This window comes from Oncorhynchus masou, chromosome 18, assembly GCF_036934945.1.
Source record: "Oncorhynchus masou masou isolate Uvic2021 chromosome 18, UVic_Omas_1.1, whole genome shotgun sequence".
Lineage (NCBI taxonomy): Eukaryota > Metazoa > Chordata > Actinopteri > Salmoniformes > Salmonidae > Oncorhynchus > Oncorhynchus masou.
Window position 1 is genome coordinate 16,507,918 of NC_088229.1, and position 27,743 is coordinate 16,535,660.

The 27,743-nt window shown below is 41.7% G+C and overlaps 2 protein-coding genes across 5 annotated transcripts in view; both read right to left on the reverse strand.

The window, feature by feature from the left end:
* Nucleotides 1-21,996, reverse strand: part of LOC135504045 (F-actin-monooxygenase mical1-like) — a 47,841-nt gene extending 25,845 nt beyond the window's left edge. For 2 of the 3 annotated variants that reach the window (XM_064922302.1, XM_064922300.1), the window contains exons 1-12: nucleotides 21,782-21,995; nucleotides 21,016-21,085; nucleotides 14,089-14,399; nucleotides 13,618-13,825; nucleotides 13,257-13,364; nucleotides 12,975-13,070; nucleotides 12,502-12,657; nucleotides 11,918-12,018; nucleotides 10,285-10,542; nucleotides 5,472-5,587; nucleotides 5,050-5,176; nucleotides 4,274-4,361 (exon numbers count right to left, since the gene is read on the reverse strand). In XM_064922302.1, the coding sequence (XP_064778374.1) occupies nucleotides 4,274-4,361; nucleotides 5,050-5,176; nucleotides 5,472-5,587; nucleotides 10,285-10,542; nucleotides 11,918-12,018; nucleotides 12,502-12,657; nucleotides 12,975-13,070; nucleotides 13,257-13,364; nucleotides 13,618-13,825; nucleotides 14,089-14,346 (1,516 nt within the window). In that variant the 5' untranslated portion in view covers nucleotides 14,347-14,399; nucleotides 21,016-21,085; nucleotides 21,782-21,995. Of the gene's footprint in view, nucleotides 1-4,273; nucleotides 4,362-5,049; nucleotides 5,177-5,471; nucleotides 5,588-10,284; nucleotides 10,543-11,917; nucleotides 12,019-12,501; nucleotides 12,658-12,974; nucleotides 13,071-13,256; nucleotides 13,365-13,617; nucleotides 13,826-14,088; nucleotides 14,400-21,015; nucleotides 21,086-21,781 lie in introns of all 3 variants that reach the window. The other variant, XM_064922301.1, reaches the window with a different exon arrangement.
* Nucleotides 21,997-22,917: 921 nt separating this feature from the next.
* The window catches only part of LOC135504098 (proto-oncogene tyrosine-protein kinase Src), a 47,697-nt gene continuing 42,871 nt past the window's right edge, over nucleotides 22,918-27,743 (reverse strand). For both annotated transcript variants that reach the window (XM_064922389.1, XM_064922388.1), the window contains 3 exons: nucleotides 27,536-27,689; nucleotides 27,249-27,380; nucleotides 22,918-26,966 (listed from right to left, as the gene is read on the reverse strand). In XM_064922389.1, the coding sequence (XP_064778461.1) occupies nucleotides 26,758-26,966; nucleotides 27,249-27,380; nucleotides 27,536-27,689 (495 nt within the window). In that variant the 3' untranslated portion in view covers nucleotides 22,918-26,757. The remainder of the gene's footprint in view (nucleotides 26,967-27,248; nucleotides 27,381-27,535; nucleotides 27,690-27,743) is intronic.

Genomic DNA, 27,743 nt, shown 5'->3' on the forward strand with positions numbered 1-27,743 from the left:
GTCCCCTCCCTGTTCACCCATGACTGCATGGCCAAACACGACTCCAACACCATCATTAAGTTTGCTGACGACACAACAGTGGTAGGCCTGATCACCGCCAACGAGAGAGCTGGCAATGTGGTGCCATGACAACAACCTCTCCCTCAGTGTGAGGAAGACAAAGGAGCTGATCATGGACTATAGGAAAAGGCAGGCCGAACAGGCCCCCATTAACATCAAAGGGAACGTAGTGGAGCAGGTCAAGAGTTTCAAGTTCTTTGGTGTTCACATCACCAACAAACTATCATGGTCCAAACACACCAAGACAGTTGACAAGAGGGCACGGCAACACCTTTTCCCCCCCAGGAGACTGAAAAGATTTGGCATGGGTCCCCAGATCCTCAAAATGTTATACAGCTGCACCATCGAGAGCATCCTGACAGGTTGCAGTACACCTGTAAATTGCCTCGTTATTTTTTATTGAACTATTTTTACTATAGTTTATTTAGTAAATATTTTCTTAGATTTTTCTTGAACTACATTGTTGGTTAAGGGCTTGTAAATAAGCATTTCACAGTAAGGTCTACACCTGTTGTATTCGGAGAATGTGACAAATAACATTTGATTTGATTTACTGCTATTAGCCCATACAAACATTTACATTTACATTTAAGTCATTTAGCAGACACTCTTATCCAGAGCGACTTACAAATTGGTGAATTCACCTTCTGACATCCAGTGGAACAGCCACTTTACAATAGTGCATCTAAATCATTAAAGGGGGGGGGCTGAGAAGGATTACTTTATCCTATCCTAGGTATTCCTTGAAGAGGTGGGGTTTCAGGTGTCTCCGGAAGGTGGTGATTGACTCCGCTGTCCTGGCGTCGTGAGGGAGTTTGTTCCACCATTGAATAACAGATTCACTACATAGAACAGATAATCCCCCCCCCACACACAAAGAATCTAAGGGCAGTTTGTCCTGAAGTGTCTGACCTATATCTATTTGAGAGATATAACTAAGATCAGGAAATAATTCCCGGCACCGACAGAGATGGCCGCCTCGCTTCGCGTTCCTAGGAAACTATGCAGTTTTTTGTTTTTTTTACGTGTTATTTCTTACATTAGTACCCCAGGTCATCTTAGGTTTCATTCATGGCTCACTGGAGAGACGCTCTCGGATGCGGTGCAGCCAGCGGGTTTCTCCACACATCGCGCCGACAGAAACAAACACCTTTCTGGTAAGAAGAGTGGTGGGGGCGTATGCCTTATGGCTAACGAGACGTGGTGTGATCACAGAAACATACAGGAACTCAAATCCTTCTGTTCACCTGATTTAGAATTCCTCACAATCAAATGTAGACCGCATTATCTACCAAGAGAATTCTCTTCGATTATAATCACAGCCGTATATATATTCCCCCCCAAGCAGACACATCGATGGCTCTGAACGAACTTTATTTGACTCTTTGCAAACTGGAATCCACACATCCTGAGGCTGCATTCATTGTTGCTGGGGATTTTAACAAGGCTAATCTGAAAACAAGACTCCCTAAAATGTATCAGCATATTGATTGCGCCACCAGGGCTGGCAAAACCTTGGATCACTGTTATTCTAACTTCCGCGACGCATATAAGACCCTGCCCCGCCCCCCTTTCGGAAAAGCTGACCACGACTCCATTTTGCTGATCCCTGCCTACAGACAAAAACTAAAACAAGAAGCTCCCACGCTGAGGTCTGTCCAACGCTGGTCCGACCAAGCTGATTCCACACTCCAAGACTGCATCCATCACGTGAACTGGGACATGCGTCAGGCAACAACATTGACGAATACGCTGATTCGGTGTGCGAGTTCATTAGAACGTGCGTTGAAGATGTCGTTCCCATAGCAACGATTAAAACATTCCCTAAACAGAAACCGTGGATTGATGGCAGCATTCGCGTGAAACAAAGCGCGTACCACTGCTTTTAAATCAGAGCAAGGTGACTGGTAACATGACTGAATACAAACAGTGCAGCTATTCCCTCCGTAAGGCTATCAAACAAGCTAAGCGTCAGTATAGAGACAAAGTAGAATCTCAATTCATCGGCTCAGACACAAGAGGTATGTGGCAGGGTCTACAGTCAATCACGGACTACAAGAAGAAATCCAGCCCAGTCATGGACCAGGATGTCTTGCTCCCAGGCAGACTAAATAACTTTTTTGCCCACTTTGAGGACAATACAGTGCCACTGACACGGCCTGCAACGGAAACATGCGGTCTCTCCTTCACTGCAGCCGAGGTGAGTAAAACATTTAAACGTGTTAACCCTCGCAAGGCTGCAGGCCCAGACGGCATCCCCAGCCGCGCCCTCAGAGCATGCGCAGACCAGCTGGCTGGTGTGTTTACGGACATATTCAATCAATCCCTATACCAGTCTGCTGTTCCCACATGCTTCAAGAGGGCCACCATTGTTCCTGTTTCCAAGAAAGCTAAGGTAACTGAGCCAAACGACTACCGCCCCGTAGCACTCACTTCCGTCATCATGAAGTGCTTTAAGAGACTAGTCAAGGACCATATCACCTCCACCCTACCTGACACCCTAGACCCACTCCAACTTGCTTACCGTCCAAATAGGTCCACAGACGACGCAATCTCAACCACACTGCACACTGCCCTAACCCATCTGGACAAGAGGAATACCTATGTGAGAATGCTGTTCATCGACTACAGCTCGGCATTTAACACCATAGTACCCTCCAAGCTCGTCATCAAGCTCGAGACCCTGGGTCTCGACCCCGCCCTGTGCAACTGGGTACTGGACTTCCTGACGGGCCACCCCCAGGTGGTGAGGGTAGGCAACAACATCTCCACCCCGCTGATCCTCAACACTGGGGCCCCACAAGGGTGCGTTCTGAGCCCTCTCCTGTACTCCCTGTTCACCCACGACTGCGCGGCAACGCACGCCTCCAACTCAATCATCAAGTTTGCGGACGACACAACAGTGGTAGGCTTGATTACCAACAACGACGAGACGGCCTACAGGGAGGAGGTGAGGGCCCTCGGAGTGTGGTGTCAGGACAATAACCTCACACTCAACGTCAACAAAACTAAGGAGATGATTGTGGACTTCAGGAAACAGCAGAGGGAACACCCCCCTATCCACATCGATGGAACAGTAGTGGAGAGGGTAGTAAGTTTTAAGTTCCTCGGCATACACATCACAGACAAACTAAATTGGTCCACTCACACAGACAGCATCGTGAAGAAGGCGCAGCAGCGCCTCTTCAACCTCAGGAGGCTGAAGAAATTCGGCTTGTCACCAAAAAACACTCAAACTTCTACAGATGCACAATCGAGAGCATCCTGGCGGGCTGTATCACCGCCTGGTACGGCAACTGCTCCGCCCACAACCGTAAGGCTCTCCAGAGGGTAGTGAGGTCTGCACAACGTATCACCGGGGGCAAACTACCTGCCCTCCAGGACACCTACACCACCCGATGTTACAGGAAGGCCAAAAAGATCATCAAGGACAACAACCACCCGAGCCACTGCCTGTTGACCCCGCTATCATCCAGAAGGCGAGGTCAGTACAGGTGCATCAAAGCTGGGACCGAGAGACTGAAAAACAGCTTCTATCTCAAGGCCATCAGACTGTTAAACAGCAACCACTAACATTGGGTGGCTGCTGCCAACACACTGACTCAACTCCAGCCACTTCAATAATGGGAATTGATAGGAAAGGATGTAAAATATATCACTAGCCACTTTAAACAATGCTAACTAATATAATGTTTACATACCCTACATTATTCATCTCATATGTATACTGTACTCTATATCATCTACTGCATCCTTATGTAATACATGTATTACTAGCCACTTTAACTATGCCACTTTGTTTACATACTCATCTCATATGTATATACTGTACTCGATGCCATCTACTGTATCTTGCCTATGCTGCTCTGCACCATCACTCATTCATATCTTTATGTACATATTCTTTATCCCCTTTCACTGTGTATAAAATATTAGTTTTGGAATTGTTAGTTAGATTACTTGTTGGTTATTACTGCATTGTCGGAACTGGAAGCACAAGCATTTCGCTACACTCGCATTAACATCTGCTAACCATGTGTATGTGACAAATAAAATTTGATTTGATTTGATCATTTAAAAATATATATAAAACAATGTGTTGTATGCTCTGCGTGCCCATGATCTCAGCACAGCACAGCCGTGCCAAAACCAAAATGAATCACACCCCTGCCCCTCATGCATTATTGCTTTAGTAATGTGAAGCCAGACTAACCTTGTCGCAGGTGAGACCAATTGCCTTTCGGCTTCTTGTTGGTTCGCCCAGGATTAAGGTGTTCTTCCACATCATAGAGACGTTTCACCTTCGTAATGCATGCAAAGAGAGGGAATAACAAGAAACAATAGAGTTGAGATCAACTTCACACTGAAGCCAGAACATAGTTGCATGGTAACGTATGCGTTTGTGCTGTCTTGCCAACTTCTATGGTCATTGTCGAGCAACAAGCATAGGAGTTGGCTATACAGCACAAACAGATCTGGGGCTAGGCTAAGAACACAGCAGGCTTCATAAAGGCAGAAGCTGGGGTTTGGTTTGATGCAGTGTAATTGATCTGGTAGCTTCTGAAAACTCTCTAATGCCTTTTAGAACAATACTCCTCTAGTGCCATTCAGCTCACCACAAAATACAAACACACAGCAGTTTCCTGACAATGCATGAATACTATAGGAAATATCCACCAAAATGGGGGAGCAGCATTGATCTATTTCAAAACGTGTTTACAATGTTACACAGCACAATATACAGTATATTTATTTTACTAGCGTTGATACAGTGAGGCTGTCATACCCTTTCGTACCAACCCAAACCTTACTGAGCTGACCTGGTTACTCATCCCCTATAGTTGCTGGAACCGCGCTGAAAAAATGAAATGTCCAAGCCAGCACTGTGCAGTTCTGGTCAGCCCAATAATGTGAATCAGGCATGAGTGTAGCTTTGTGTCGGCGCTGACTATAGAAATAGAAGGAATAGATTATATTTATGTTTTTGACCTGGAAGGCCTTGACGGAGTTGAGGTTGACGTGCTGGTAGCGTGTAGCCGGGTCTATGCTGAAGGCGCTATATTTCTTACTGGTGTTCTCTGGCGTGGTCTGAGACAGGAGCTGGTAGATACTCTCTCTATTCAGTCAGAGGGAAAGACATTTTAAGAGATAGAAACTCACTATGGAACTGAAGAAGCGCCAACTAAGGAACAGAAGATTCTGATGGGTTTGTACAGTAAGATCTTTTACAAGCAGCTGCTTGTGAATTAATGGATGTTCAAAGATATACAGTTACAAGGCTAGAGTGGCATTACTAGTTGAAGAATTCACTGAAAGGCCCAGCCAGGTTAGTCCTTTCTATACAGTGAAGAGGGATGGTCACGTGCTTTTAAAGGTGGTGTTATTGATCATATAGGAAAACTCTTCTTTACCGCTCAGCAAGTACTTCCATGTGGGGTCTTCCCTTGCCCCAGCTCCTAACCATCCATGCTGTGTCGAAGGCAGCCAGGAACCCACGGGCAATACCTGTTCCCAGAGGCCAAAACGGCTGTGGACACACACACACACACACACACACATTTTAGAATTATTAATTGACATGATAACTTGTCAGATTTAAAAGGAAGGAAATAAAGGTATGACACTCTGGGCTGATTTAATACCCACAAGCTGCTGCATTAAGCTGATTTAGTGACCCGTTTCTTAGCAGAGCTCTGTGTCTATATACTGTAAACACACATACAGTATTCACACCCCTTGACCTTTTACACTTTGTTACATTACAGCTTTATTCCAAAAATGGATTAAATAAATACAAATCCTCATCAATCTACACACAATGCCCCAATAATGATTAACCAAAAACAGGTTTTTAGAAATGTTTGCAAATTTATTAAAGATGAAAAAAAAAAAACTAATTTACATAAGACCCTTTGCTATAAGACACGAAAGTGAGCTTAGGTGCATCCTGTTTCCATTTATCATCCCTTGAGATGTTTCTACAACTTGATTGGAGTCCACCTTTGGTAAATTCAATTTATTGGATATGACTTGTAAAGGTACACACCTGTCTATAAGGTACCTTAGATGACCAACCATGAGGTGGAAGGAATTGTCCGCAAATCTCCGAGACAGGATTGTGTCGAGGCACAGATCTGGGGAAGGATACCAAAATATTTTGTGTGGCCTCCATCATTCTTAAATGGAAGAAGTTTGGGACCACCAAAACACTTCCAAGAGCTGGCCGCCGGGCCAAACAGAGCAATCGGGGGAGAAGGGACTTGGTCAGGGAGGTGACCAAAAACCTAAAAGGTCACTGACAGAGTTCTAGAGTTTTGCCAAGAGGCACTTAAAGGACTGACAATGAGAAACAAGATTCTCTGGTCTGATGAAACCAAGATTTGGCCTGAATTCCAGGTGTCACGTCTGGAGGAAACCTGGCACCATTCCACGGTAAAACATAGTGGTGGCAGTATCATGCTGTGGGGATGTTTTTCCATCGGAAGATCTTGGGAGACTAGTCAGGATCGAGGGAAAGATGAACGGAGCAAAGTACAGAGAGATCCTTGAGCGCTCAGGACCTCAGACTGGGGCAATGGTTCACCTTCCAACAGGACAACAACCCCAAACACACAGCCAAGACAATGCAGGAGTGGCTTCGGGACAAGTCTTTAAAATGCCCTTGAGTGGCCCAGCCAGAGACTGGACTTGAACATCTCTGGAGAGAACTGAAAATAGCTGTGCAGCGACGCACCCCATCTAACCTGATTGAGAGGATCTGCAGAGAAGAATGGGAGAAACTCCCCAAATACAGGTGTGCCAAGCTTGTAGCGTCATACCCAAGAAGACTCGAGGCTGTAATCGCTGCCAAAGGTGCTTCAACAAAGTATTGTGATTGTGTTTTTATTTCTAAATAACCTAACATTTCTAAAAAAAAAAACATTTTTGCTTTGTCATTAGATTGATGAGGGGGAAAAACATTTAATCCATTTTAGAATAAGTCTGTAATGTAACAAAATGTGGAAAAAGTCAAGGGTCTGAAAACTTTCCGAATACAAGGTGTACACTAAGTGTACAAAACATTAGGAACACCTTCCTAATATTGAGTTGCACCCCCTTTTGCCCTCAGAACAGCCTCAATTCGTCAGAGCATGGACTCTACAAGGTGTCAAAAGCATTCCACAGCAATACTGGCCCATGTTGACTCCAATGCCTCCCACAGTTGTGTCAAGTTGGCTGGATGTAATTTGGGTGGTACACTATTCTCGATGCACACAAGAAATTGTTGGGCATGAAAAACCCAGGAGTGTTGCTGTTCTTGACACACTCAAACCGATGTGCCCCGGCACCTACTCCGTTCAAAGACAATTCAATATAGTCAAACATTAACAATCCATGTCTCAAGGCTTCTTTAACCTGTCTCCTACCCTTCATCTACACTGATTGAAGTGAATTTAGTAAGTGGCATCAATAAGGGATCATAGCTTTCACCTGGTCAGTCTGTCTTGGAAAGAGCCGGTGTTCTTAATGTTTTGTACACTCAGTGTACAGTCGGAAGTTAACATACACTTAGGTTGGAATCATTAAAACTCATTTTTCAACCGCTCCACAAATTTCTTGTTAACAAACTATAGTTTTGGCAAGTCAGTTAGGACATCTACTTTGTGCATAACATTTTTTCCAACAATTGTTTATAGACAGATTATTTAATTTACAAATCACTGTCTCAAAATTCCAGTGGGTCAGATGTTTACATACACTATGTTGACTGTGCCTTTAACTTCTTATGGCTGGGGGGCAGTATTGAGTAGCTTGGATGAATAAGTTGCCCAAAGTAAACATCCTGCTCCTCAGTCTCAGTTGCTAATATATGCATATTATTATTAGTATTGGATAGAAAACACTCTAAAGATTCTAAAACTGTTTGAATGATGTCTGTGAGTATAACAGAACTCATATGGCAGGAAAAATCCTAAGGAGAAAATCAAAACAGGAAGTGAGAAATCTGAGCTTGGTATGTATTCACCAAGGTTCCCATTGAAATCCCCTTGAGATATTAATGATGTTGCACTTCCTAAGGCTTCCACTAGATGTCAACCGTCTATAGAAATTTGAATGATACTTCTACTGTGTTGTGGGACTGAATGAGAGCAGAATCTATCAGGTGACTGGCAGTCAGCCATTTTCTGATCACACGCATTCCTCATGGTATCCACTTGCATTCCATTGCTCATCAAGACACAAAGGAATACTCCGGTTGGAACTTTATTGAAGCTATATGTTAAAAACATCCTAATGATTGATTCTGTACTTAGTTTGAAATGTTTCTTCGACCTGTAATATAACTTTTTGAAGTTTTTGTCTGACGTAACGCTGACCAGAATGAGCGTTTGGATATGTATACCAAACGCGCTAACAAGAGGTATTTGGACATAAATAACAGACATTATCAACAAAAAATAAATAAATTGTGGACATGGGATTCCTGGAGTGCTTTCTGATGAAGATCATTGAAGGTAAGGGAATATTTATCATGTAATTTCTTGTTTATGTTGACGCCAACATGGTGGCTATTGTGACTATTTTTCTGAGCGCCGTCTCAGATTATTGCATGGTTTGCTTATTCCGTAAAGTTTTTTTTATTTTTAAATCAGACACAGCGGTTGCATTAAGGAGAGGTATATCTATAATTCCATGTGTATGTTTCTGTTGAATGATGTGGCTATGCAAAATCACTGTTTTTGGAACTAGTGAATGTAACGCGACAATGTAAACTCATATTTTGATAAATATGAACTTTATCAAACAAAACATGTATTGTGTAACATCAAGTCCTATGAGTGTCATCTGATGAAGATCATCAAAGATTAGTGATTAATTTTATCTCTTTGTGCTTTTTGTGACTGCTATCTTTGGCTGGAAAAATGGCTGTGTTTATTGTCGTTTGGTGGTGACCTAACAATTTTTTGTAGTGCTTTTGCTGTAAAGCATATTTGAAATCGGACACTATGGTGGGATTAACAACAAGATAACCTTGAAAATTGTATAAAATACATGCATGTTTGAGGAATTTTAATTATGAGATGTTTTGAATTTGGTGCCCTGCACTTTCACTAGCTGTTGTCATATCTATCCCGTTAACGGGATTTCAGCCCTAAGAAGTTTTAAACAGCTTTGAAATTTCCAGAAAATTATGTCATGGCTTTAGAAGCTTCTGATAGGCTAATTTGTCAAATTAAGGTGTACCTGTGGATGTATTTTAAGGCCTACCTTCAAGCTCAGTGTCTCTTTGCTTGACACCATGGGAAAATCAAAAGAAATCAGCCAAGACCTCAGAAAAAGAAAGTCTGGATCATCCTTGGGAGCAATTTCCAAACGCCTGAAGGTACCACGTTCATCTGTACAAATAATAGTACGCAAGTATAAACACCATGGGACCACGCAGCCGTCATACCGCTCAGGAAGGAGACGCATTCTGTCGAGATGAACGTACCTTGGTGCGAAAAGTGCAAATCTATCCCAGAACAGCAAAGGACCTTGTGAAGATGCTGGAGGAAACAGGTACAAAAGTATCTATGTCCACAGTAAAACAAGTCCTATATCGGAATAACCCGAAAGGTGGCTCAGCTAGGAAGAAGCCACTGCTCCAAAACCGCCATAAAAAAAGCCAGACTACGGTATTCAACTGCACATGGGGACAAAGATCATACTTTTTGGAGAAATGTCCTCTGGTCTGATGAAACAAAAATAGAACTGTTTGGCCATAATGACCATTGTTATGTTTGGAGGAAAAAGGGGAAGGCTTGCAAGCTGAAGAATACCATCCCAACTGTGAAACATGGGGGTGGCAGCATCATGTTATGGGGGTGCATTGGGGGTGCATTGCGAAGCTTGTGGAAGGCTACCCGAAACGTTTGACCCAAGTTAAACAATTGAAAGGCAATGCTACCAAATACTAATTGAGTGCATGTAAACTTCTGACCCACTGGAAAGCTGAAATAAATCATTCTCTGTACTATTATTCTGACATTTCCCATTCTTAAAATAAAGTGGTGATCCTAACTGACCTAAGACAGGAAATTTTTACTAGGATTAAATGTCAAGAATTGTGAAAAAATGGGTTTAAATATATTTGGCTAAGGTGCATGCAAACTTAGACTCCAACTGTAAGCACACACACACGTGCCGGAGCATGTGTACGCATAAGTGAATCAAGTCCTCCAACACACTGACATGACCTCTCACCTCTACCAGGCAGTCTCCCACCAGGCCCATGAGTAGTTTCTTGCCCTTTCTCTCCCTGACCAGAGAGGCGTTCTCAGCCCGGTGCATGCAAGTGAAGTCGAACATGGCCACATCAGGCTGGCCCGCGTGGTTCTGGGCAAACTGCATGTCGGGCAGGCAGTGGCCCGTGGAGAACTGGGCAGCATCGTAGGCGTAACGCAACAAGGCCTCCTGGTCCACATTTACCTGGGCCAGAAGCTTATCGGCATCACTAAAGTCCTGGAGGCAGAGGGAACATATTGGAGGTGGTCACCGTAGAGATAACTGTTTTATATCTATGGTGGTCACAGAGGGAACAACATCAGTGGTGGAAAAAGTACCCAATTTTCATACTTGAGTAAAAGTAAAAGATACCTTAATAGAAAATGACTCAAGTAAAAGTCACACAGTAAAATACTACTTGAGTAAAAGTCTAAAAGTATTTGGTTTTAAATATACTTAAGTATCAAAAGTAAAAGTAGGAATAATTTCTAATTGCTTATATTCAGCAAACCAGTAAGCACAATGTTTGCGTTTTCTTTACATTTACTGATAGCCAGGGGGACACTCCAACACTCAGACATTGCTTACAAACAACGCATGTGTGTTACGGAGTCCGCCAGATCAAAGGCAGTAGGGATGACCAGGGATGTCCTCTTGATAAGTGTGTGAATTTGACCATGTTCTCTCCTACTAAGCATTCAAAATGTTACAAGTACTTTTGGGTGTCAGGGAAAATGTATGTAGTAAAAAGTACATACTTTTCTATAGGAATGTCATGAAGTAGAAGTACACAGTGAATCAATTGGAAAAAATAGATTACTGGTATGTTAATATGATTTTTAAACTAAATGGAACAGTGACAAGAAATACAAAAAAAACATAATCATGGAAATACTGTATATAGAAGGATTACTCTACTGGTATGTCAATATGCATATCATGAAATAGAACATTGAGCAGAACAAGAGGACACAGAGGAAATATATATTTTTGGGGGGGAAAGACAGTGTGAGCTCAATCATTGAAGACAAAACAAAATGATCTAGCTTAGTCCTTCCAGACTTGTAGTGTGAGAAGAGGGAGTGAGCGGGTACACTGTAGCATGGCTCAGTGCTAACCCTGTGCTGCACAGACATCAATTCCATTACAAGTGTTTATTAGCATCTAATCCCTTACAGCAGGAAAGGTCCCCAGCCTGTCTGGGGAGGACTATATTGTGATGCAAAGGTCAGAGGAGCCAGAGATGGATAATAGACTAGAGAAATAGATGGGTTGGTGGTTTTGTAATAAAACCGACACTATGGGACAAAACAGACGGAGCTGGCTTAGATTGTTGACAACATGTAAACTATATTTAGTCTAAAAACTATTTGCATAATGAGTATTTGTTGTCTCTCAAATACATCGTTACAGTTGTTGGTTAGCTAACTAGTGAATTCTAGCCATATTAGCATAGATGTGACATCAGTCAAAACAAGACACGGTATAAATAACAAGATAGGAGCCAACTAGGATTCCCCACATGACAGCTTCTTGTCATTGTTGCTATCTGACCTCTAGAGGCCTAGTATGGAGCTGCTGCTGCTGGTACTAATGGATGCGTTTTCCTCACCTGTTTAATAACCCCCATCTTTAACAGGCTCTTCTTCTTGGCAGTCATGACAAAGTAGTGGGTGTCGTCTTTATAGTAGACTATGTTCTCCAGATCAATACCTGGAGGGGGAGAGAGAGAGACACACAGAGAGAAAGAGAAAGAAAGAAAGAAAGAAAGAGAAAGAGAAAGAGAAAGAGAAAGAAAGAAAGAGAGAGACACACAGAGCAGACACACACACAGAGAGAGACACAGAGAGAGGGACACAGAGAGAGAGACACAGAGAGAGACACAGAGAGACACAGAGAGAGCGATTGAGAGAAGGGGGAAGAAGAGGGACTGAATGAGTGAAATAAACTAGTCACAAGACAATGACAGGACTAGTGAAACAGCAATGGAGCACAGGAAATTACACAGGAAATTAACAAAAAGAGGAAGAGGGACAGCAATTAAAAGACAGCACTGTCACTCCTTATCTGTCACCATGCCCACCCAGCCCCTATGGTATTCTTTATTCCGATCCCCAGTCGCTGACACCATAGCAACCACCAGTAGAAGTGTTGGCACTCGTAGCCCCAAACCCGGGGTGTAGAATAGAATCCTACCCGTCTCTGTGAGCAGGTCCTGGAAGAACTTCTGGTTGTAGATACGTGCCACACCGCTGATCTCTGCCACCTGGGTCTCGGCTGCAGTATGACGGTTGAGGAAGTTACACGTGATGCCAATGGCCAGCTTCCCTCGCAGCTCCTTCCTCTTGAAGCCTGGGGAGTTTTTAATTTTTATTTAACCAGGCAAGTCAAGAACAAATTCTTATTTTCAATGACGGCTTAGGAACAGTGGGTTAACTGCCTGTTCAGGGGCAGAACGACAGATTTGTATTCGAACTTGCAACCTTTCGGTTACTAGTCCAACGCTCTAACCACTAGGCTACCCTGCCGCCCCTTTGTCCCCACTGCCGTCCGAGTGGGGACAAAGACAGAAGCACATGCAGCCTGAAATCAGGTTCATATAGTTGAGTGTTTCTGTTGAATACATCCATTGTATCGGAGCTACAGTAGTGTGTGTCCTCTCTCCTCACCATACGGGACAAAGCTTCCTCCTCCTGCAGATATGAAGACATCAAACTGGAACTTCCCAGCAGGGTGATTGTCAGGAAACAGCTTTGCCATCCAGCCTGATGGAGACATACAACGACAGAGGGAGAGAGACAGGAAGAGCAAAGAGTTAAGGTATATTTCCACTCACAGTGGACACTCCGGACAAATATTTAAAATGGCCCTACAAGCTTTTACTACCACAGAAATATTTTGTATTGTATTCGTTTAATACACGGGGGGGGGAGAGGGGGGTCTAGATGTACCTGTGGCTCCTGAGGGCTCCACAAATCCTTTGAATTCCACCCCTGTTTGAACTTCCACCCCCAGGAGAAGACACACTTTCAGCAGTATCAGCTGGAGCTGACGGATGCCTGAAAGATAGACGCGTACAAGTATGATATGATATTGATATTGTATGATATTGTCCCACAGGGAATTAAAACAATCCTCTTCAATTCAATGTACAATAATACATATTCAGACACTATGTCCAAGAACCTTAACAGCATCATAGCAAACTGATAAGAGACTGGTTTGATTTAGTCATACGTAATAAATAAAGATATGATTGGCATTATGACACCAAGACATCAGGTTGATATAGTATGGTACTGGTGGACATACTGATGTGATCCAGAGCCCCCGTGCAGAATTTGCCGTAGAACTTCTTGGCAGCCAGCCCACGCAGGTCATAGATGGTGTAGGGCCACAGGTGCAGCACGTTATTCCGGGAGAAAGAGTCTCTCTTCTCTAGTACCACCACATGAGCCCCCAGCAGAGCCAGCTCTATGGCTGTCCTGAGCCCGCACGGCCCTGCACCCAGCACCAGGCACTGAGGAGAGGGGAGAGAGAAAGAGATGGGGAGAGACAGAAGAGAAATAAAAAAGGAGGAAGAAATGAGGAAGGAGAGACTAAGCTCTGCAGGGATGAATGCACCTTGATAGTATTAAAAAGGACAGACTGTACTCTGCCAAAGTAGATCCACAACACTGATGTAGAAACCTTAGCCACCGTCCTTGTACAAACATATTTTACTTCAAAGAACTTCTTGAGTATTTCTCTTCTTCTCTTAAATAAGAATAAATAAATACACGCCTTGTTTTTGGCACAGACTTCGCCTTGCTGGTAGTCTTGGTGTTGGGCCCGCTTGTCCAGCTTGACCCAGAGGGACTTGGCCTTCCAGTAGTTGAGCCTCTCCTTGAGCTTGGTGTAGAAGCTCTGGTAGTCCCTGGGGTCCACCTGTAGGTGGTGGCAAAGCTCTGAGAAAATACGCTGCACCTCCTTACAGGTCTGGGCTTGGACAAACTGCTCAAACAAGTCATGGGACTGGTTGGTAGAGTCCTGGTTGGCCATGGTAGTGGATGGTGTGGCGCACCGGTGCCTTGGCTCAGAATCTCTGGAGTTTACTGTGGAAAAAGCCAACACCAACACCATGAGCAAACTACAATATACTGTATATTGTAGTCATCTTTCATTTTCTGTGAATACAAATATATTATAAAAATTATATTTGTTATAGTAATAAAGTTGTCAGTTATAGCACTGAGCTCAGTTATAGCACTTAATATAATGAAAGATTAGTCCTACAATATTGCCGTTGAGATTATATATGGAGGTGGTCCTGAGGTCTAAATAAGACACAACGACTGGTGGCAATTCCCACTGTCTGAAAATATAACACTGAAATTAGATGTTTTCAAAGTCACCTGAGTCCACGTCATCACTAACTTCCCCAACCATGTGTTCTGTGTATACAGTACATTTGTGGTCTTTATGACACCACCCTAAGGTTGTGAATGATACCACGATGGGTGTTTGAACTTAGTGACAATATATTTCACACAACTAAGATAGAGATTGAACTTCACAAGTAGAACTCAACGTCAACAAAACAAAGGAGATGATTGTGGACTTCAGGAAAGAGCAGAGGGAGAACCCTCCTATTCACATCGAAGGGACAGCGCCTCTTCAACCTCAGGAGGCTGAAGAAATTTGGCTTCTCACCCAAAACCCTGAAACTTTACAGATGCACCATTGAGAGCATCCTGTTGGGCTGTATCACAGCCTGATACGGCAACTGCACTCCCTCAACCGCAAGGCTTTCCAGAGGGTGGTGCGATCTGCACCGGGCACAAACTACCTGCCCTCCGTGACACCTACAGCATCCCATGTCACAGGAAGGCCAAAAAGGACATCAACCACCTGAGCCACTGCCAGTTCACACCGCTACCACCCAGAAGGCGAGGTCAGTACAGGTACATCAAAACTGGGACCGAGAGACTGAAAAACAGCTTATATCTCAAGGCCATCAGACTGCTAAACAGTAATCACTAACGCAGAGAGGCTGCTGCCTACACTGAGACCCAGTCACTGGCCACTTCAATAAATGGATCACTAGTCACTTTATATATGCACTCTAAATAATGCCACTTTAATAATGTCTACATATCTTACATTACATGTATATACTGTATTTTATATCATCTATTGCACCTTCGCCATCACTCATCTATATACTTACATGTACATATTATCATTCACCCCTTTAGATTTGTGTGTATTAGGTAGTTGTTGGGGAACTGTTAGATTACTTGTTAGATATTATTGTTAGATATTACTGCACTGTCGGAACTAGAAGAAAAAGCATTTCGTAACAATCACAGTAACATCTGCTAACCACGTGTATGTGACAAATTGATTTTATTTTTGAAACTCTATATGTTTTGCCTGACCTCTTCACTGCACGAACAAAACACAACATTCACTTTGAGGACAAATATACAGTACAATGGAGGACATGTGCCAATCAGCCTCAGGCCAAGTGTTCTCTCTCAATTGTGAGGATAATCCTCTAAAATAAACACTTTCTGTATCTGTGGTCCAGCGTCTCTGCCAGAGGGAACAGAGACAAAAGCCACATCACACTGATCAGATGTGTGAAAACTCAGCCTCACTGGCCACACACACACACACACACACACACACACACAATACAGAAGCTATCCACCCTACTTAAACAACCGGTTAGAAATAAAACATGTGCTCTGTGCAGAGGGATGTCAAGAGATTTGAACAACTCTTACTTCGTATCACATACTGGAAAAACATGTCAATGAGATAACATTTACACATACTATAACTTCCTGGTTGTGACATGCCATTCAGCGTCATCTGCTACACACCTGAGACAGACAAACTATTGGTCAGAGTGGGTGAAGGACTTTTTAAAACCACAGAGAGCTGTAAAAATATATGTGAGAGAAATATATGCAAGAGAAATATACGCTACTGTTAATCAAACATAAACCAAGAGCTATTCATTCAATGGACAAGAGAAATATACGCTACTGTTAATCAAACATAAACTGTTCCACTGGATGTCTATTCATTTGTAATGGATAAGAGTGTCTGAAATGACTTAAATGTCCATGTGAATTCTGTGGATGTAGAGAATGGGGTAATATCACAGGCTCTACTCTATGTGTAGGCCTATGAGTGGAAAATCCTCATCCTCTCTGTACAGTAACTCCCTCTGACTCTATACTGTATCCTTGTTCATATCAAATTGTATTGGTTGCGTACACATATTTGAAGATGTAGCAAGTACAGCGAAATGCGTGTATTTCTTGCTCCAACAATGCAGTAATATAAATCCCAAAAATAAAAATTGAGAAACATCAGATTGATCAGTCAGTGTCTAGAATTTACAGTGCAATAGGAAAGTATTCAGCCCCCTTGATTTGTTCTGCATTTTGTTTCGTTAAGGCCTAATAACCAAAATGATTTAATTAATTCTACAATGTCAAAGCCTTGTTCTAAAATTGTTTTTTTTTAAGTGCTTTCCTCAGCAATCTACACACAATACCCCATAATGGCAAAGCGAAAACAGTTTTTTGGGAAAATGTGCAAATGTATTACAAATAAAAAACAGAAATATCTTATTTACATGACATTGCGCATGGTGATCTTAGGCATGTATGTGGCTACTCAGCAAGGATTTACACTGCCAATGTTTACGTATGGAGATTGCATGACTATGTGCTCGATTTTATACACCTGTCAACAAAGGGTGTGGCTGAAATAGCCGAATCCACTAATTTGAAGGGGTGTCCATATACTTTGTATATACTGTATAGTGTATATCGATACTATTCTCAGAGCGAACCCTGGACAAGGAGTAGCAATGATCCAGGGTGTTCAATGTGCGAGTAGCACAGGAGATGTGTTGATAGAGTTTCGGTAGCGTTTTCCTCAGATTTCCTTTTTAACTTGGGTCAAACGTTTCGGGTAGCCTTCCACAAGTTTCCCACAATAAGTTGGGTGAATTTTGGCACATTCCTCCTGACAGAGCTGGTGTAACTGAGTCAGGTTTGTAGGCCACCTTTTTCAGTTCTGCCCACAAATTATCTGTAGGATTGAGGTCAGGGCTTTGTGATGACCACTCCAATACCTTGACTTTGTTGTCCTTAAGCCATTTTGCCACAACTTTGGAAGCATGCATGGGGTCATTGTCCATTTGGAAGACCCATTTGCGACCAAGTTTTAATTTCCTGTCTGATGTCTTGAGATGTTTCTTCAATATATCCACATAATTTCCCCTTCCTCATGATGCCATCTATTTTGAAGTGCACCAGTCCCTCCTGCAGCAAAGCACCTCCACAACATGATGCTGCCACCCCTGTGCTTCACGATTGGGATTGTGTTCTTCAGCTGTTTAAAGGTACAGTCAACTTAGTGTATGTAAACTTCTGACCCACTGGAATTTTGATGAATTCAGTTCAGTGTATCAAGTACTTGTTCTCCCCACTGTATATATAAAGTAACCAGGCTATATTCAGGGGGTACATCTTAGTTGAGGTAATTTGTACATTTGTACAGTTGAAGTCAGAAGTTTACATACACTCAGGATGGAGTCATTAAAACTCGTTTTTCAACCACTCCACACATTTCTTGTTAAACTATAGTTTTGGCAAATTCAATACTTATTTTCCACCATAATTTGCAAATAAATTCATAAAAAATCCTACAATTTGATTTTCTGGATTTTTTTTCTCATTTTGTCAGTCATAGTTGAAGTGTACCTATGATGAAAATTACAGGCTTCTCATCTAAATAAGTTTTTTGACCCACTCTGTGTGTGTGTATGTGTGTGTGTGTATATATATATATATATATATATAAAAGATATATTAACGTAGTGTATGTAAACTTCTGACCCACTGGAAAATATATATATAATTTTTTATACTTTGTTTATTTGGTAAATATTTTCTTTGTATAAAAAATATATATAGTTATAGTACACACCCCTGCAGACCCCGGGAATATACACAGACGTGACGCTGACCGAAGAACCTTTTCTGGGGAAGTAATGTGGTCTGCATTTAATGATGAGGCATTCCAGATTGGGAGAACAAAAGGATTTGAATTCCTGTACGTTACCACAGTCACACCATGAGTAGATAATCATGAAACATACACCAGGAGAGTTAATTCTTCCTGTCCGCACAATGGATAAAGAACCCCACTGACTGAATAGACAAGACAATATATCTGGGGAGAGAGATGATTCAGTAAAACAGTATGTTACAGTCCCTGATGTCTCTCTGGTAGGAGGTCCTATCCTGGAGAATTGTGTACTTTATAGTCCAGGGACTGAACGTTAGTGAGTAATATGCTGGGCAGAAGTGGATGGTATGCACACCTCCCGAGTCTGACTAGGAGCTCCTTATTCCTCTTCTCCAGAATCAGGGTTTTAGTGCAGCCCCCGAGATGAATGGAACTGCCTCAGGGAGCTCAAACACAGGATCCAATTCAGAGAAGTCTAATTTCTGGTGGAATTTCTATTGACTGCCGATCTAATGTCCAAATGTTATTTTCGGCTATAGGTAATAATGCAAAAAACATTCTGAGTAAATAATGTGAGAAATAACAACAAAAGTGCTGTTGGCTAGGTGCTAGAAACAGGACAACCATGTCTTTCCTGATTTCTCTTTGCCCCTCATATAGTTGCACTGTCATAGAGCTAAATCTAACTACCATGGCCTGTCCTCGACCCTGCCTCATCTTACACAGTCAAATGAGTACTGCTGTTCACAGCTTAGATGACTTGCAATTGACTGGCCAATATATCCGACAACAGTCCCACTCCTACCAACCTATGTGTAACTGGTCTTGCTGTGTAGCTGTGTGTCGTGTTTGAAACCTAAAGGACAGCTCGTCGACAGCTTGATGTTATCCATTGATCTAGCATAGAGTAAATTAACTGCCCTGCAAAAGGCAAAACGCAGTAACTAGGAATTTGGTCAAAATCTTTGATCGGTTGTAATGGTCAGGTATATTATCTGATTAATGTGATATTTAGTTTCCTAACACAAGAACAAGTCAATTGATCAGAATATATCATGGATAATCAAAAATCGCTGTCTGTCGAGACAAAAGACTTTGAAGTCAGATTTTGCATTTAAAAAAATGACCCATTAGTTCCACCTCAATAACTGCAGAATTTACAGTTGAAACCCTATAGCTGTCAGATCCATATCTTCAGTATTATGACCAACAGTCACACAGAAAGAAATGCCATCTATCTATTTACTCAGGATCTTGCTGCACTGGAGATGACTTAACCACAATCAAATTATGACCAACATCATTACCCAGTCATGATTAAAATCATAACAAAAAGCTCTTTGAGGAGTCATGCATTAAAACAGTTGTGACTGGTACATGCCATACAGCTGGCACTACCAGAAAAGCACACACACACAAACGGAAATGGTCGTGTTCAGACAATAATTAATGCTTCCTTGATTAACAATGATTAACAGCTTGCATGTGGGCACAAACGTGGAGGTTAAATTCTCTCTCAATGGACCTCCTTAGGGAAACAATTAAAAAGTATGTCAAATACAGTAACAGTAACCCCATCCTACTGTCCTTTATCGTCATGTCATCTTCTCTCAGTCATGTGTCTGTAACAGTAACCCCATCCTACTGTCCTTTATCGTCATGTCATCTTCTCTCAGTCACGTGTCTGTAACAGTAACCCCATCCTACTGTCATCTTTCTCAGTCATGTGTCTGTAACAGTAACCCCATCCTACTGTCATCATCTTCTCTCAGTCACGTGTCTGTCCTTTAACAGTAACCCCATCCTACTGTCCTTTATCGTCATGTCATCTTCTCTCAGTCACGTGTCTGTAACAGTAACCCCATCCTACTGTCCTTTATCGTCATGTCATCTTCTCTCAGTCACGTGTCTGTAACAGTAACCCCATCCTACTGTCCTTTATCGTCATGTCATCTTCTCTCAGTCACGTGTCTGTAACAGTAACCCCATCCTACTGTCCTTTATCGTCATGTCATCTTCTCTCAGTCACGTGTCTGTCACACTCTTATGACTGTTTACTCGGCCTGATTTTGGATGTCATATTTTGGTACTTCTTATTGGTCACGCATCAGATTTCTAACAGATATTACTGCACAGTTGGCACCAGGAACACAAGCATTCTGCTACACCCCAATAACATCTGCTAAATACAGTGTGACAAATCAAATTTGACTTGATTTTGATTTGATAAAGCTATGGAATTCTTCATACTCAATATCCGGATTATATAATTTAAGAGAGAAGAGCAGTAGTATACTTGCTCATACTGTCGAAAGACAGATGACATCCTCAATGCTGCATTGGCTACTGTGGTGGAAGATAAAAAGCAGACCGGTCTTACCTGTTCTTAACTATTGTGGTGATGTGGGTAAGAATGCTACATTGTAAAACACAGAGAATCTGACTGGTACAAACACTGGTACATTTAGAGTGGTACATTTACAGTCAGGAATGAACCATTACAGGTTCTACTGAAACGCATCTTGGCATGACAAATATGAACATAGCCAAGAGAGAAAAAACCCGAAGAGTGAGGAAGAAAGAACGTTCCTTATGAAGTAGACTGACAGAGCAATGATCAAGTTATTTCAATATTTTTGAGAAAACAACAGTGGAAAATGTTTGTCGACTTACCCTGTCACAAGGTCGGCTGAGAACAAAGGCTCTGCCAATGCTGTGTATATTGTCAGGATGCTGGATGCCTCTGTAACATGACAGAGCAGACGAAAGTTGGAACCAGTAAAGAGGCAGGACAGCAGAACAGTAGCCACAATATACATTCAAGAGAGATAGTGAAAGAGAGAGAGGAGAGGGAGGGGGGATGGAGGGAGGGAAAGAGAAGGGGGAGAGAGGGAGGGAAAGAGAGGGGAAGGGAAAGAGGGGGAGAGGAAGGGGGAGGTAGGGTACGAGAGGAAGGGGAGGCGGGAGAGAGCGAGAGGAAGGGGAGAGGTAGAGAGAGATGGGGGGTAGAGTGAGATTAAAAATAACAGTTAATGGTGTTGCTGAATAATATGGTGTGTGCCAATCCTCCCCAACAGAACATTCTGATTACGATTTCAAAATGGCCCAGTATCTGGAATATTTTTAATTTTTGTGAAATGTTTAACTGAACCTTTATTTAACTAAGCAAATCAGTTATTAACACATTATTTACAATGGCGGCCTATCGGGGAACAGTGGGTTAACTGTCTTGTTCAGGGGCAGAACGACAGATTTTTACCATGTCTGCTCGGGGATTCAATCCAGCAAACTTTCGGTTACTGGCACAACCACTTGGCTACCTGCCGCCTCAAATTACTGGACTCGGTTGTGTCTATCCCTGAATTCAGTCAGTAAGTTTTCGAATAAAATGCATCAGCACAACATGTTGACACATTTTAAAAACAGATTAATACATTACCTTGTCGAGTAAAGGTATAAATAGAGCGTAATCATGAAGTTAGAACTGTTCGCTCAATCCGTTTTTGTTCAGTGGAGGTTAATTCCCGAAAGAAATCGGTCCGTGTATTGTCCGTCCATTGGTTATACCATTGAAATCAGGAAGTGAAATACCGAAATCGTTAATTTGATCACCTACGGCTGTACGTGCGCCCAGCAGACGTTATAACTTTTCCGTGCGTTTCTGCCAATTATGCAATGTCAGGGCATTGCTTCACTTAAAGTAATATAACACTAAAATGTTCACGTCATTGTTTTTATTTTGTTCTCTATCATATCGTGTATTGAATGAAGATGTGATAAACAGGCCTACAATAGCCTACTATAATAGCCTAGGCTACTCAATAACATAAAATATGTATTTGACATTATTTGTTTAAAATGTTTACAGCACATGACATCAGGAATGTTATGTTCAAAACCTTTAAAAATGATATCAGGTTAGTATCTCAAAGATATGCAATTAGACCAATTTAGCTCAAAGTAAGTTTTGGATATGATGACAGTAAGCTCACTGAAAGGATGCCATCACTTCAGAATGAAACGAAAGCCTAATGGGCTCGAGTTGTAGGCCTGAAGTTCTATTTGGCATCCAGTATGTTATGGATAGGGAGAATAGAGCTTGCCGGCTTGTAGTCCTAACAACTGGAAATGAGTTTCCTCTGGTTCGCTCAGCCATTCCTATGGGGAAAAGAATAGGGTTTTGTGATAAACTATGAAAATAAGGTCTGAGGTTAACACAGACTCTTATATATTTTGTTTTATGAGATAATCAATCATGACCTTTAGGTATTATGTTCTTTATGTGCTTTTTTAAAATTACATAAATGCTTACAAATTCACAAGTGACGGTAACTGATAGAAAATGATCTCATAGAACAAAACATATAAAATCTAATAAGCCTGTGTTCCCACAGACCTTATTTTCTGAGTTTATCTAAAAACCCTCCAAAAACTCCATTCATTTTCCCATAGGCTTTGTCCAACGAACCATGGCAGAGTTAGGGCCCACAAAAATACACCATTGCTATTTCTCTCTATGTGTAGTGAGACACCATTTCCTGTCAATGGGTAAGCATCAATTCACTCTCTGTCTGGTTACCATCAATATAAGAACCATAATTTATTGCGTTTTCAACAAATTACAACGTGACAGATTACAGTTGGCAATTTAAACATTTTATTCCAACATTGCCATTTGAATTTTAAACAATGTACAGTAGTATTTAGACAAAAGAAAAAACATTGCCTGAAATTCTAAAATGTTCCACTGAATGCAGTAAAAAAGAATATACACAGGAATATCACAAATCCCAAAACTGCATAGGTTGAGGAGAAAGACCCAAAGAACCCAATGGAGACATGTCCTTGGTTTTTCAAGATGATGGAACAATAGGGATTACATTAGGATTAAGACAACAGCCTAGTCAATCTGCTGCTCCATATGTTCACAGGACATAAAATAACAAGTCATATTAATAATAGCATACTTATAGAAGATTAATAATTCATGTCTGAGGAAAAACATTGTAGGCATTTATAGTGGTTTATGAAATGTTGGCATTCTTCAGGAGTTGGTCTTACCTAAATAAAAAAGGTTGCATTTATAATGTAAGTCTTCAATCCACAGTTAGATATACACTATGCTGTACCATAGTACATCAGATGTCTTCTATAAAAACACTGTCATTCATTGTAACAATAACAGAGGAACAGTTCGCAAACCAGCCTCCCCATCAATGTCCTTAGAAATAGATGTCGACATGTAAATGTACAGTTGTTGCCAAATATATTGGCACCCTTGCACCTCTCTTAAATATTTCCCCATTTCTTCTCAATTTTTTTAAATGAAACATTTAGTAACCACTAACTCAATATTGCAGAACCAATTATATTTTTGTAAACTTAAGTTTACAATTTAATTGAATAAAGACAAATGGCATCGACTAAATTGTCACCCATAGCTATTACTGGGTTGCACAGCCTTTGGCCAATATAACTGCAGACAAACACTTCTTGTAGCCACCAATGAGCTTGCTGCACCTTTCAACTGGCAATTTGGCCCACTTTTCAGCAGCAACCTGCTGTAATTCTTCAATATTTGAGGGGTGCCCTCAAACAAATGCTGTTTTCAGATTTTGCCATAGGTTTTTTATGTTTCAGATCTGGACTCTTCTTCGCTGGCCACTCCAGAACAGTTCAGCATCCCTTCTTATCCATTCCTGGATGCTTTGTGATGTGGGTGTTTGGGGTTGTTGTCCTGCTGGGAAGACCCAGAACTTTCAATGGAGACCCAGTTTTTGGACAATGGGTTGAACGTGGAACAAAAAAAAACCCACCTGATAATCTCTCGTGCCAAAGAGCTCAGATTTTGTTTCATTGGTCCACATAACATTTCCCCCAGGATTTATGGTCTTTTAGGTGGATTTTTGCTTAATAGGGCTTTCTTTTCTCTTTCAGCAGTGGGGTCTTTCTATATTTACCAATGTCCAAGTTAAGCATTCAAAGAAAAAAAACTCCCTAATATCAATTATATGGGAAGGTTTAATCATACTGTGGGATTGTGTACTGGGGGACTTGAAAGTGTGCAAGACATCATGAAATCAAGGTGTTTTGGAGTGCAATGTTCAAAAAACTGTCTCTGATAAATGATGTGGGTCATCCAGTATGACAACCACAACAAACACAGATAAAAAGCACCAAGAAGAAACGCTGGACTGCCCTGGAGTGGTTAGTCAAGAGTCCAAATCTGAATCGCATCCATAACCTACTGCAAAAGCTGAAATCATCAGTTGGTGGAGGGCACCCACATCAAACATTAAAGAATTAGAGCGGTTTGCTGTTGAAAAGTGGGCCAAATTGCCAGTAGATAGATGCAGCAAATGACAAGAACCCTTTGTTGGCAATGGCTGTGCAACCAAGTACGAGCTGGGTGACAATTTTGTCAATACCATTTTTCTTTATTTTCTAAATTAAAATTGTAAACTTAAGTTTGCCAAAATTAAATGGGTTCTGCAATGCTGAAAATCCAATAACAAGCTGTGAAGACCAATCTTTTTTTCAATTTAAACTTATTTAGGAAGAAATAGGGAATAAGTTAAGAAAAGTGCAAGGGTGCCAATATATTTGGCCCCAACTGTATGATTCAGTTTTGATAGCAGTTGAGCAATTGAGATTTGACTACAGTTTTTGATAGCAAAAATATAATCAGAGACACCTTTATAGGTTATATAAAAAGGTCTTCTCTTATTCTGACAAGATGAAGAGATTGTTTTCAATACGAGTCATTGTTTATTTTTTTGATTGCAGAGTACCACAGAGCTTCGTTTTACAGATAGATGGACACAATATGAACAACGTATAAAGATAAAAGTGGAACAAATAAGGATGTAATTATATAAAGAAAATACACCACTTTCTTCACCAAAAGATGTACCATAGACATGATGGCCAGTGGTAGAATGATGCTGAAAATAGACAAGACAAACCAAAAGTATCTTTAAAAATTAATAAATTACCAACAGGATATATACAAAAATATTAGCAATGAGGATATTTATGTACAATTTCCCAATGACCGTGGATATTCAACATGCCAATTCAGCTTCCCAAGCCACTGGAAAGCTCAGTCCTCATATCTTCAGAATCATCTCTCCATCGTTCAATGAAAACAAAACCACATTAATTACCTCCAAAATGACCAGCAGCTGCACTGATAACACTTTTCAAAGAATATATTGTGAAAGGTCTTATAGTTACTCCTTTACTGAAAATAACTGAAAACCATTGCAGAACATTGACTGGGTTTTAATCTGAATGTTTGAACAACCAAAGACTTAAAATGCATTCCTTATATATTGGATGGAAAATGGATGGTATTATTAGGTATGCAGTACACAAGTGTTTGAGCATGATTCACAAATAAGTCGATTATCATTGAAGTATATAATTACAGGAAAACGCTTATTGAACTTCGTAGATATAAAACGTTAATCAAGAGTAATAAAAATACACTTTAAACAAGAGAAGAGAGTAGAAAAGAGTTGTTTTGATCATTGGCACAAAAACATTGCAGCAGGATTCATGGTCCCAGTCCTGAGAGGAGACTGTTCATCAGTAGCCTTTTGTCTTCTAGAAAAGTTGTAAATAGAACAAATCATTCTCATCTCCTCTTCTTTAGGAGTGCCTGAAGAGGTGTTCCATGTATAGAAAGTCTCTGCGAAGTCGAAGTGCCGCCACCTCGGCCAACTTCTCAAACTGTCAGTAGTACCATAAATGCTTAGTCAAGAATGGCTACAATGTAGAGGAGAAATATTCACCTGAAATGCCTGTGACCTGATAATAATGTCAAATATTCCAGTTATTCAGGTTTGATAACTAAATTAATCAAAAACACAACATACAGTAAGTGATATCCTGAAAAAAGTACCCCTCAGAGTTACTTCTCAAGCAGACTGTGGGTATAGATTGGAAGACAGTGCCCAGCATACCACAACAAGAAAACATCCTCAAACATCCTCATTATAGAAAGGAACCAATTGGAATATGAGAAGTCAGTCGATTATTTAGCCCTCCAAAGGTGTATAAAGAGATGCATTGAAGTGGTGCATACAGTAGGTGGCTACTCGTGTCAAATGTCTGATGATGCGTTTGGAGTTACCGCACAACGTCAATAGGAGCATACAGTAACTGACAGGCATGAACACAACTCAAAATTAACCAGTAGATTCCTACTGTCCTTTTCAAATCAGAAGGATATCAATAAGATAACTAAATCATGATATCATCACAATGAATAATGCTAATGGTAGTAATGAGTGTGTGTGTGGCCATTGGTAGTTCAGTTCCAGGTGCACAACAGAGGTCAGAGCTTCAGAGGTTAGTGTGGTTGTATCCAGAGCACTGTTCCTCTCTTCCACCCTGAGCCCTGCTACAGCACTACAGGTTCTCTCCAGGCTGGTACTGGGGCTCAGTGGAGGTGAAGTAGTCTTCCAGGAAGCCCTGCAGGTACTCAAAGGTGGGCCGCTCCTCGGCGTCCTTCCTCCAACAGGTCAACATGAGGTCGTGGAGGGACTCAGGGCACTCAGCTGGACAGGGCATCCTGTAACCACGCTCCACCTGGTCCAACACCTCCCGATTCACCATGCCTGGGCGAGGGAGTTGGAGACAGAGAGAGAGGGTGGAGGGAGAGGGAACACAAACATCAATATACAGGGACCACTCGCAGGCACAGAATGATTACCCCAAAGATACTCAGTCAACCTTCATGGTTTCAAAGGATAACAGTGTCATCACATAGGAAGTCTTGCTTGCCAGCACTGTGCGTCTTTGGCAAGAAGTCAAGGAATGTGCTCTGAGAGGGATAAACAATTCGATTAAATATGGGATCTGTTAACTAAGTGACATTATAGAAGAGTCATGGTAGCTACCTGGATATGGTACTCTGCCTTTAGTGGCCAGCTCGGTCAGCAAGACCCCGAACGACCAGACGTCAGACTTGATAGTGAAGCGGCCATACAGCGCAGCTTCAGGGGCTGTCCACTTGATGGGGAACTTTGCTCCTGCAACAAGAAAGAGAGACACACATTAAACTAGAGACTTCTCAGTAATATCTGAGGACAGCTTTCCATTTGTCTGGAAACTGAAAGATTAAGAGTGAGGTGAGAGAGACAATAGAAAGAGAGAGATGGTAATCCACGCCCTCTAGTGGTCTTACCCTGCCTGGCGGTGTACTCGTTGTCTTCTATGAGGCGGGCCAGGCCGAAATCAGCCACTTTACACACCATGTTGTCTCCCACTAGGATGTTGGCAGCCCTGAGGTCTCTGTGAACGTAGTTCATCCTCTCTACGTACGCCATCCCTGAGGCAATCTGAAGAGGAGACAGGTTTAGCTTTGATTGACAGTGTGTCTGTGTGTGTGAGAG